The sequence below is a fragment of the Ranitomeya variabilis genome, chromosome 2 (genome assembly GCF_051348905.1).
Source record: "Ranitomeya variabilis isolate aRanVar5 chromosome 2, aRanVar5.hap1, whole genome shotgun sequence".
In the NCBI taxonomy this organism is placed as follows: domain Eukaryota; kingdom Metazoa; phylum Chordata; class Amphibia; order Anura; family Dendrobatidae; genus Ranitomeya; species Ranitomeya variabilis.
The window spans coordinates 367,804,491-367,816,673 of NC_135233.1; the positions used below are offsets into that span (position 1 = coordinate 367,804,491).

At 42.1% G+C, this 12,183-nt stretch overlaps 1 protein-coding gene across 2 annotated transcripts in view; it reads left to right on the forward strand.

Annotated features, from left to right (window-relative positions):
- PLEKHG2 (pleckstrin homology and RhoGEF domain containing G2) overlaps positions 1-9,233 on the forward strand; it is a 133,727-nt gene extending 124,494 nt beyond the window's left edge. The window contains exons 19-20 of one of the 2 annotated variants that reach the window (XM_077285887.1): positions 1,507-2,803; positions 3,478-9,233. In XM_077285887.1, the coding sequence (XP_077142002.1) occupies positions 1,507-2,803; positions 3,478-5,912 (3,732 nt within the window). In that variant the 3' untranslated portion in view covers positions 5,913-9,233. The remainder of the gene's footprint in view (positions 1-1,506; positions 2,804-3,477) is intronic. The other variant, XM_077285889.1, reaches the window with a different exon arrangement.
- The last annotated feature ends 2,950 nt before the right edge of the window (positions 9,234-12,183 follow it).

A 12,183-nucleotide genomic window follows, 5' to 3' on the forward strand; every position in this document is an offset into this window, starting at 1 on the left:
TTGGTACCATACGGTCAAGCTGCTCCCACAACAGCTCAATGGGGCTGAGATCTGGTGACTGCTCTGGCCACTCCATTACAGATAGAATACCAGCTGCCTGCTTCTTCCCTGTATAGTTCTTGCATAATTTGGAGGTGTGCTTTGGGTCATTGTCCTGTTGTAGGATGAAATTGGCTCCAATCAAGCGCTGTCCACAGGGTATGGCATGGCGTTCCAAAATGGAGTGATAGCCTTCCTTATTCAAAATCCCTTTTACCTTGTACAAATCTCCCACTTTACCAGCACCAAAGCAACCCCAGACCCTCACAATACCTCCACCATGCTTGACAGATGGCGTCAGGCACTCTTCCAGCATCTTTTCAGTTGTTCTGCGTCTTACAAATGTTCTTCTGTGTGATCCAAAAGCTTCAAACTTGGATTCATCTGTCCATAACACTTTTTTCCAATCTTCCTCTGTTCAATGTCTGTGTTCTATTGTCCTTATTAATCTTTTCCTTTTATTAGCCAGTCTCGGATATGGCTTTTTCTTTGCCACTCTGCCCTGAAGGCCAGCATCCCGGAGTCGCCTCTTCACTGTAGACAGTGACACTGGTGTTTTGCGTGTACTTTTTAATGAAGCTGCCAGTTGAAGACCTGTGAGGTGTCGATTTCTCAAACTACAGACTCTGATGTACTTGTTGCTCAGTTGTGCAGCGGGGCCTCCCACTTCTCTTTCTACTCTGGTTAGAGCCTGTTTGTGCTCTCCTCTGAAGGGAGCAGTACACACCGTTGTAGGAAATCTTCAGTTTCTTGGCAATTTCTTGCATGGAATAGCCTTCATTTCTAAGAACAAGAATAGACTGTTGAGTTTCACAAGAAAGTTCTTTTATTTTCTGGCCATTTTGAGAGTATAATAGAACCAACAAATGTAATGCTCCAGATTCTCAACTAGCTCAAAGGAAGGTCAGGTTTACAGGTTCTCTAATCAGCCAAACTGTTTTCAGCTGTGCTAACATACTTGCACAAGGGTTTTAAAGGGTATTCTAACCATCAATTAGCCTTCTACACAGTTAGCAAACACAAAGTACCATAAGAACACTGGAGTGATGGTTGTTGGAAATGGGCCTCTATACACCTATGAAGATATTGCATTACAAACCAGACGTTTCCAGCTAGAATAGTCATTTACCACATTAACAATGTATAGAGTGTATTTATGAATCATGTAATGTTAGCTTCATTGGAAAAAACTGTGCTTTTCTTTCAAAAATAAGGAAATTTCTTAGTGACCCTAAACTTTTTAATGGTAGTGTGTATATTTACCATAAAAATAGATTTAAACCATATTCCATTTTCTGATAATATGTCCCCTTTAAAGTTTCATTGCAGCCTACAATTTGTCTATGTGGCCCTCAACAGCAGAACATGTTGTACACCTCTGCCTTAACCAGTCATTGACTTCACCTAACTATCTAAATAACAATTTGTCTCAAATAAACATAAATAATATATTCTTCCTTCTTCTAGGAATCTGAAACCAGAGAACTGAGACAATCTAGATCCACAGAAGATCTCGCTGAGACTGAAAGAACAAGCTCTGCCTCACTTGGTGAGACACCAGAAGTATCCTCGAGTGCAGATTTTGCTTCTTCGGACTCTGCTGATTTGGAGCCTAGTCAAGATGGTTATGAGGTTCCTTCAGACAAAGACTTGCAGAACAAAGAAAATGGAGAGTCACCTGTGGAAAATACTCAGTTGGAAGCGCCTAAGCAAGCAGCCGGTGACACCGTCATCTGCAGAACGGATGAAGCTAAACTTGAGAAGGTTCAACTCTTGGTATTACCTGGTGAAGATGAGGAAGAGTCTTCCAAGACTAAAGAGAAGGATGAAGGAAGGGAAGTTTCTGAATTACAAGATAAAGGGAAGATCGTCCCAGAAAAGAAAGAAAAAAACATGAAGGTGAAAAGAGATTCCACCCTGACGCCGGATGATCGGCTATTAATTGAAAGGATCAAAAATTACTATGAGACTGCAGATGCTGGAGCGTCGTATCTGAGCAAAGAGGAAAGCATCTCCTACATTCCCACCGGTGTGGTTAAAGACTCCATCCTGAGATTCAATTACATTCTGCAGCAAGAGGTCAAAAAAGATCGAGAAAAGAGCAAATGCAAGACAAATGGGTGTGCTACAGAGTCAAAGCCGGCAAACTGCCAAAGGAAACCGCCGTCCCAAGCTGCCGAAGTAGCCAAAATCAAAGCAGAATCGAACAATGAAGGATCGGAGCAAGAATCAGAGTACAAATCCTGTGCCGAGATACGAAAGGCCTGGAAAGAAAAGGAAAAGCCAAGCAATGAGGAAATGGAACGAGTGCTGAAAAGAGGGAAACTGAGGAAGAAAGATATGGAGGAACTCGGTGGTGAGCTGGTCATTGTCGAAGAGTCTGATTTAGAAACTGGAAATCAGTCGCCAAGAGAAAATCCTCAGATGAGAGAATCGGCGAAGGAACCACAGAAAGTCACTTTGGAAGATAATCTCAACAAGCAGGACTTTCAGGCGAAGGATTTGCCTACTGACACGAATAAACCCACTTTCTGTTCTTCCAGTATTAGCCTCTATGACGCGGATGATATATGTCTCATTGAAAACTCAGAGAAAATAATTAACAAAGTGCAACTGCTGGCAAAGATGTACAGCGAGAAGATTGGCAGGATGAAGACTCAGAAGAAGAATGGAGGCACCAAGACATCAGAGGCTCAGAAGAAAGCCACAGTAAAAACCCAACCTCAGGTCATGGAGGAAAGCACTGGGGAAAGAAGAGTGACAGGTAGGGATAACAGGAGGGTTGTGATGTGACTTATAATCAGAGTTTTAAAGGGCTTGCTTGAAAAATAAGTCAATTCAGCACCCCTGGTGCTCAGCTACACATTTCCTGTTCAGGGAAAGTCATCCATATATGTGGCCTTCTATGTAATGCGTCGTTGCACTTGGTGTACCAGAGTAGATCTCCATTCTGGCACTTTTATCTTGGGAACCCTTTTCCCCCTTCTTTATGCCATATAGAGCATGGGTTGTACTTAAGAATAAATGTCTCCCAATGATTTCTCCTTGCCTGGCTGAACATGATTGACAGGTCTCTCCCAAGGAGAAGCCCAAAAGGTGGGATACCATTTGATGTTTCTCCTGAGATTTTCCATTATTGAACTATAATTTCTCTAAAACACACGTTCCCGCTAGACCAGAGCCCACTGAACCTTCTTCTACCTACTGGCAGCCCCTGATTAGTAGGACATCATCATTGCGGTATGATACAAGCATGACCAGATGCCAAGCCTACTAATTACAACAGGCACCAGGGATGTAGGTAGGTAGGAGAAGGTTCACATGGCCTTCATCTAGCGATCACGGACTACCAACGTAGGGTCCTGCTAATCTTTTTGCTCAACTGTACTACATGTCAATATATTTGTTTTCATGTGTGTTTTTTTTCCCTTCATATAGAGCCCAAGCTGTATGGACATCTGATGATTCATGAAACTTTGCTTCATACTAATTGCGTTCAAGAAAATGGTGTCATCCATCCTGCAATACGTGAGAGTGCTTTGGATCTTCTCAAAAAGCAGTATTTAATGACTACGTACCCTGCAAAGGAACAAGCCTCAGAGTCATTACTAAAACCACCTGAAATAGATCAAGTAGTTCTACCAACACAGGAAGGGTCTCCTACAGAAATAAAGGAATGTCAAGAGCTGTCGTTTACTGTGTGTAAACAAGAAGAACTGCTCACAAATTATGACTCTGCTCCTCAACCAACATCAGCATCCAACGAGAGCTTTTCAGACAACTTCTGTGCATCCACAACATGCTTAGCAGATGATAAGGAGACACCTGTGACCCGCGATGGTTATGAGGAAAGGGAAATAAGTGCATTAGAGATCAATGTGCCTGAAACAGTCAACTACTTAATGGCACCAAATACACTTCATGATGAATCATCACCGGCCATTTCAGAAATCCATGAAGAAAAGCAGATCGAATTATTGACATCCGAGGGATCCAACAACCACTTAAATGCTCCTGACGTAACAAATAAGGCAGGAGAAACTTCTGATGAAGGCCCAGAGACAAAGATTGTCATAAATATGAAGGAGCACATAGATACAGTGCCAAAAACTGAAGCCAAAAGTGATGACCCACAAGCAGGTCTTCCATCTAGTAATTCGTATGAAACCAACTCTCATTCTCCTGCAAACACTCCAGAGACTAACAACCATTCAAGCACAGACTATAACTGCATTACATCATACAGCGGACCTGAAAGTAACACCTCCGAATCGCAAAAAATCCAGAAAACCAAGGGAGTGTCCTCAGCAGTTATGGATGTGATGCAGCGTCTGCAGCTCGACTCCTCACTTTCTACTCCATCCCCCAAGAACATAAACGCTTCAAAGAATCTAAATATGGCTACTCGTTCATCATCATTCAAAGGAAACACATCGACGGCCAAAGAATTTCAAACCATAGCCAAGCCAAAGTCTCAAAATAAAATACAGCAGGCAGTTGTAGCAACCCCTGGCCTTTTATCTCCTTCCATTTTGCATAGGAAATTGTCTAGAGCAATAGCAATGTCTAAAAATGACCTTGAGCCTCTGCAGGCCCTTCCTAGAAGACCCCTCATGACAAAGTCTAGAAGTTCAGACAGCGACACACATACTCCGGTCATAAAGTCCCAACTCTCCAATCCTGGCCCATCGCCATACAGAAATTCCCTTTACTCTGGACTTTTACTAAGTGATCCAAAACCCAGAGGCATTAAGAATACGTTGTTGGCAGAGAACCAAAAAGATGGTGAGCCGAATCAATTAAATTCCAAAATAACAAAAAGTATTTCATCAAATGAAGGATCACACAAACCTTTATCGTCAGTTTACCAAAAGGGAAATAATGCAGACAGACCATTTTGTCTTTCTCCTGGTTCACCGGTCCTCATAGCAATTCCTTGTCCTGCATCCATTAGGAAAACTCCGGCATCCACAGTTTCTGAACCAAATTCACGGGTCCAATCCCCTCTGACATTGCGCTCTAGAATGTTTTCTCCTCCTCCAAGCCAAAACGCAATATGTCCAAAATCTCCTCGTGTCCCTTCCTTCTCTAAGACAAGAGCATGTTCATTTACTCCACTCTCCTTTAGTAACTTAGAGCGTTCATCTTCATCATCTGCAAACTCTACTCCAACGTGCACAAGCCCCCCATCTCGACCATGGTCTCCTGGATTCCCTATCCATTCCAGGAAATCCTGTGGCGGTAATGTACACAGCGCTGCAGACAATCCGATCAGCCCAAGGGTGCCATATTCACCTGTTGGGTCATCGAACGAAGAAAATAATTTTTGGTGTTCGAGCAGATCACCTCCATGTTTGGCTTCTGATTCGAATTCCCATACCATTGGAATCAGTGCTCACGAGTTAACCAGCATCCACTGGCCTGATGTCCGAGAACTACGCACAAAGTACGGGCCCTTCAAAACCCCAAAATCATCAAGTCTAGAGAAGAAGTATGATTTGAGGTCTCCATCCTCATTCAGACAATGCAAGTCTGTGGATGAAGGACCAAACCTATTCTTCAACAACATGAGTTCTTTGAATTTTGCAGCTTCACATTCCCCGACAATAGAGGCTGGCGAAATCATGGAGCTTTATGAAAGTACGGAGAAGTTGGACTCTTCTGACCCAAAAGAAAAATCCACCTTAAAAGCAAGTTATTCTACCACTGTTAACATACAAATCGGTGGTAGTGGCAGAATTGCATCTTTTAGTAATGCTCAGGTGAGTCTAACGCACCCCCTGCTGCAAGCTCCAGAGACTCTCTCTTCAAGGAAGATAAACATTAATGGAAGCACCTTAGAGCATAAAAATGTGAATTACAGGAAAAAATGAGGAGGGAGGGGGGTCTTCAGTATAAGACACGTTCTCTAGAGGAACAATGAAGAACAATGATACATGCCAAAGATAAATCACAATATTTTACCAGTCTGCACTTTCTATGTAAAGCATTGTTATCATGTGCTAATATGGCGGACCACAAGTCTGTCGAACAGAAGGACTTAATATTAGTAGTTTCCTTGATATTGCACTTAATGATCTGTCTGAAAATCTTTGTATTGCCAAACGTACCCTAAAGAAAACATATTAACCCTCTGTACACATACCCTACATCCACCCTATCAATATGGACGCGAGACGATCTTTTACGACGGTCATTTTATCGCGTTGTGTTCTGTCTCATAGTACAGGGTATGATGGATAACCTTATGGGATACACACTGTAGCAATCGCTGATTATACGCGTAAACGTACCATCTAGAAAAACCAAAATGTTCAGAATTGGAAGAAAGTTTTGTTGGGATTGAGCTCTGACTCCTGGTGAATGTTCTTTCTTCACCAGATCAATGTCGGACTACTCTTATCCATCAAAATATAACGATTTGAGGGGTAAATTCAGCCAACATTTGAGTGAAAATAGGTTCTTCTGCTGGACCTTCTGGGTGCTGGTGTAGAAATGTCTGAGCCTGGGACATCCAGGGGTACCACGTCTGGTGGGCTGGTCCGACACTTCAACACAAAGGGTATTCTCATTCGAAAACATCAGTTTTGTGTCTTCCATCGTTTAATCTAATTTTAACTGATGCCGGTCATACCAGCAGTATATATAGCGATGATTTTGGCATACAGGAAAGACCCAAGGTTTTCTCCGTGAAGAAATACTTGCTACTTACTGAAAGGTCTGTAATAGTTGTGGTCTTAAAGCAAGCGCATATTCAACTGTGTCTTCTATGGGTAAAGAAGAGAACAACATTGTTGCAAATTTGCTAAAAAAAACCTCCCGTTATCCAAATTACTCCAAGCTTGAGCAATCTGAAGACAAAGTAATTAACATTCTCATTAGCATACGCATCCCGTCAGCAGGCCAAAAACTCTTCTATCTGCGGCCTGCACGCTATGGAAAAGTGTAGATTCCTGAAACGAGCGTGATGACAAAGTAATGAGCAACTTTTTACACCTTTAGCCACTTTTTGAAGGTATCATGACAGATTCTTATGGTGCTTATCCAAAAAACGGGTGTATTGCATTTCGACACAATCACTTGTCTTACTGTCAGTTGAGAAACCTATATTGTACTAAACATGCAGGCTTGGTCAAGCATGCATATTTATAGGGAGGTTGGAGGAGATATCGGCCAAATTACGCTTTTTTCTGACAAACTTAAGGTGTCCATACACACAAGGTCGGCCCAATACGCTGATTTTGGCTTCACTGGCCAACTGTCTTATATGTGTGCAGGTGTGCTTCTTCCCAGACAATAGACATTAATGGAAATAAGGATTGGACATGATGGACTTCAACAGCCCCAATCATTTATTCTCATGGGACATAAACTTGTTACCTTCTCTGCATTGATACGAGATGCGTGAGAGTCGGGATCTATAGCTGTCGAATAAACAAGCATTTGGACGACAACTATTAAAAGATGTCCGTCATGTTCTCCACCAATATTTTTCACCAACTAGACCAATAACTTACCATACAGTGAAATCTGGGCCAGGTGTTGCATCTGCCATATTCTGAGCACTTATTGTAGTGCCTTTACCATAGGAGCGGCTTAAATCAAATTCTTAAAAAAACACAACCTAATGTTTACATGTCCTCGTCCTCCGGTCACATCTTTTTTTAGTTTCAATAATTTTATTTTTCAATAACATAGTAATTGAACAACACTTTCCCTTACAAGGGAATTCAATAAGAAAAAACATACATATATTAACTCAAATTCAAAGATACAAATATGACAAGACAAGAACATGGGGAGACATAAAAGAGGGAAAATGGGGAGGGTAATGAGATGCTGCACTTTATTTTGAAGTCACATCTTTTTTTAACCAATACCTCCAATAAGTAGCGGAGCTTACATTTAAAAATTGTAAAACAAAAAATTGTCAAAGGGAAACCAATGAATAGATGTTCGTACATTGTTATGACAAGGACAAAAAGCGATCACATATGTCTCATGATCTAGCTTGTCCAATGCCTCGTCTCGCAGGTGGTGGAGCTATATTCCTCCCCACAGTTTACAACTGATCTCTAGGGATCCTAGCAGTAGATCTAGACCCAATACATAAGCCCTCTAACACAAAGTGGAGAACCCCTTTAAGATTGTGTTTTTTTGTTTGTTTATTGAAGTTGGTGGCAAGTTTAGAGAATGTAGAAACCCGGGAGATGCAATGTAAGGTATGTGTGCGCTAGTTAGACTTGGCTTAAGATTGTGATTATGCTTTGTCCTGGGAACAGCTTACTTTAAAAGGGTTGTTAACTATCCGCAGGATACATAATATGTGTGTGATCGTTGGGGGTCCGGCTGCTGAGCTCTTCCACTAATCTCCAAAACCAGGAGTTGAGTCCCAAAGTCCCATAATTGAATGGCGAAGCAGTGAGCATGTGCAACAAGAACGCTAGATAGCAATAGTCGCACATGCTCACTGATGCCCAGCCACACAGGGGACCTGCAATCAGCCCCTCAACCATACATTTATCACTTATCCTTAAGAAGCAGTGGCTGTCCACTCTGGCTAATATTTGCAAGCCCCCGTTAAGTTCAAATGCTCTAAAAGACTCTTTGTAGAGAAGTGTTTTATTTGGAACAATGCTGTTAATTTAGAATGAAAAACTCTAAATGTATGCGTTATATTCCGGAGCTGCATTCTCAATTCTGCAAGGCTTCAGAGCTGACATCTGCCGGCATCCCCAGCTGACTCTGTACAGCAATATACCGTAGTGTAGACAAAAGTATGCCTCTGTCTATTAAGTGCAGACTGTACATGTTGGGGGATGTGTCAGCAGAACTATGAATGCAGCTCTGGATTATATAATACAGGTTGTGACTTGAGATTAGCACAAGATGACGAAGTAACAATCAACTTTTTTTTACACCTCTATCCAGTTTTTGGAGGCAGCAAAAAAAGTGAGTGAAGCTCGGCATTAAGAGGAGGGCAGTGTGCGCCTCTTAATATAACGATAGAACACCAATCTTCCTAAATTTTCCCCTTAAGTGTCTGGAAATTCGCATCTAGTGAAAGATAATTTCCTATAGCAAACCACGGAGTATAAATCCACCCAAAAGACTCAATATAAAATCGTAACACCTCTTTATTTGAAAATATATATAACATAAAGATAAAACACTTGACAGACAGGTTACATTAATAGTACGTGTATGGCGGACAAGAGGACACTCACAGTGGCACCAGGGAGACAGGAAACGCCAGTGATTTACCAGGGCAGGTGAGAGCCGTCATGAGGTATATCATGTATCATTAAAAGTGCATAGTGCAAATGGGCACCACCACTACCTGGTGAATCACTAAATGTATTAATATACCTCCATATCCGTGTAGTTTAATGGCAGGCAGTCATATGGGTGTGTATGGCACAAGTAGCCAACCAAGTATACTGCCATACCTAATTGTTTGCCATAGAGGTCAGTGCACAGTAGCAAAAAGAGGCTTAGCCCGTCTTACCCGAATATCTCGGTGCTGGTGTCAGTCCGGCGGCCCCGACGCGCGTTTCGCGTTAGGCTTCCTCGGGGGGTCGTATTTGTGTGTATGCCCGGGCCTGTGTTTTAAAGCTAAATGGCAGCTGTATAGAAGGAACCGCCATAATTGGCGCATGCGCACCGCCATCACTGAGCGCACTACAGACATCACTTCCAGCATTTCCGGTGGACAAGGCAGGCGGGGAAAATCTCCCTCGTGACGTCATTTCCTGCCCTGCCACTGATGGACAGCTGTAGGTATGTCCGCTAAACCCAGTCGTGGCGCGCATGCGTACCAGCGGTATTACTCACTTGCGCTATCAAAATGAGTCACAGTAAAAGGCCCATATAACAGAAGTCCCGTCATAACGCTTAGGTGTAAGAAAAAAATGAAAAGGTCCCGTTATGACGCATAAGCGTCGGACCATACTATATAATACAAACAGGGAACTAATGCCGTAATGAACGATCCCTTTACAGCGCACAAGCGCACGAAAAACAGTAACCCTTATAACCAAGGGGAGATGAAAGTGGGACATTAGTGCGCTATATCGCACTCAACATACTGCAATATAGGTATAATAACCAAGCATCTATATAAAAAAGAATCTAGGTGGCAGATATTGTTTGCTGGAAAACATAACAACATGTGAGACGAAAAAAATGTGAAAAATGGGGGAGAAGTCACTTAACCCTTCAACATCAGTGTTGAAGTGAAATAAAAAACAAAAACAAAAAAGAATAATAATAATAAATGTAAAGTGCAAATAGTGTAGTATAGAAAGTGAGCACATAATGTGCCAGCCCAATATAGACAAATATCCAATATAAATAGACTATAATATAAAATGTATATATATATATATACAAACATAATATCAATAAACATGTATTAAACATAATCTTATTCATAACACTAATACAGTGTACAAAATAAGGTGACATATAAAACCCAAAGTCCAGCAAACCTATACTTTGACTATCCCAACCCATAACCACCTCATATTCACAATACGATGAATGATATATAACGCAAGGCAAAATTGCTCATGTTCTTATCCACTCCGTTTCTTCCACCAGGGGATACTGCTGTCAACGTCTCCAGATGTCATACACAGGACCAGGATAACAGGCAATTGATGGAATAAATACGTGAAGTACAGGTACTAAAATAAACATAAAAACACACAAAATTAAAATCCAGACACAAGGGATTATAAACGGACCCAGCTCTTCATATCTATAAAAATGGAGCAAAACTAAGTTGTTCATTCAAGCAGTGAGGGGACAACGTCCCCAACACCGAAATCCATCGACATTCAAGTTGTGCTAATTTTTTCTTTAAGTCTCCACCCCTTATTCCACTCCTCACATGATCTATACCGAAGACACTTAGATCTTTAGGGTTACATTGGTGATATTTGTAAAAGTGTCTAGGTATCGTTTTGAGGGAACCCACATCCTTTGTTTCTTTCGCTGCCATAATATCTCTAATGTGTTCCCGAGTCCTGATCCTCAACTCGCGTGAGGTCAGTCCCACGTAGGATAGGCCACATGTGCATTTTGCCATGTAGACAACATAAGAGGTACTGCAGGAAATATAGTCCGTTATTTTAAATTCTTTTTTGCCGTCAACAGAAGCAAATGATAGAGTCCTCACATGATTGCGACATGCCAAACAACCTCCGCATGGGAAAAATCACCACTTTTTCTTCCCAGTACCAAATATAGGTGGAGCTTTTGAGACATAGTGACTTCGAACCAAGATATCTCTCAGATTTTTAGATCTCCGTGCCGTCATCAGGGGTTCATCTGAGAGACACTTGGCTAAAGTTGGTTCTGTTTTTAAGATAGGCCAGTGTCTTCTAAGGATGGTTCTCATTAACCCCCATTGATGGTTAAATGTGGAGATATATCTGATTTTCCCATCCTCCTTCTTTTTAATCTTAGGTGGTTGTGATAGTAACTCACACCTTTTCTGATTTTTGGCCCTATTGTACCCACGTTTAATGCTCCTGTTACTGTACCCACGTGACCGAAATCTCTCCCCAAGGTCCACAGATTGCCTCGTGAATGCCTCCTCTGTAGAGCAAATCCTCCTCATCCTCAAAAATTGCCCAATAGGGATGGCTCCAATCGTGGAGCCATTATGGGACGAGGAGGCATGGAGTAGTGCATTGACTGAGGTTTCCTTCCTGAATACGTCCGTGTTAATGGAGCCGTCCGCCTGGATCACAAGCAGAATGTCGAGAAAAGGAATACTCACCCTACTGAAGTTATATGTGAGCTTGATGTTGAGGCTGTTACAGTTCAAATCCTGCATGAACATATGGAGCTGGTCAGCCGACCCTTGCCAAATAAACAAAATATCATCTATGTACCGATACCACCCGAGTACTTGGGGGGCGGAGTGTGCGCCTCCAAAAAGGGACCTCTCCCAGTAGCCCAAAAACAAGTTAGCATATGAAGGCGCACACGCCGCCCCCATCGCGGTCCCGCGACTCTGGAGGTAGTATCGGTCCTTAAAAGTAAAACAATTATGTGTCAGGATGAACTGCAAGAGCCTCAGCACCAAGCCCACCACGTCTGCATCAATGCTGCTAGATTCCAGAAAAAAGTGGT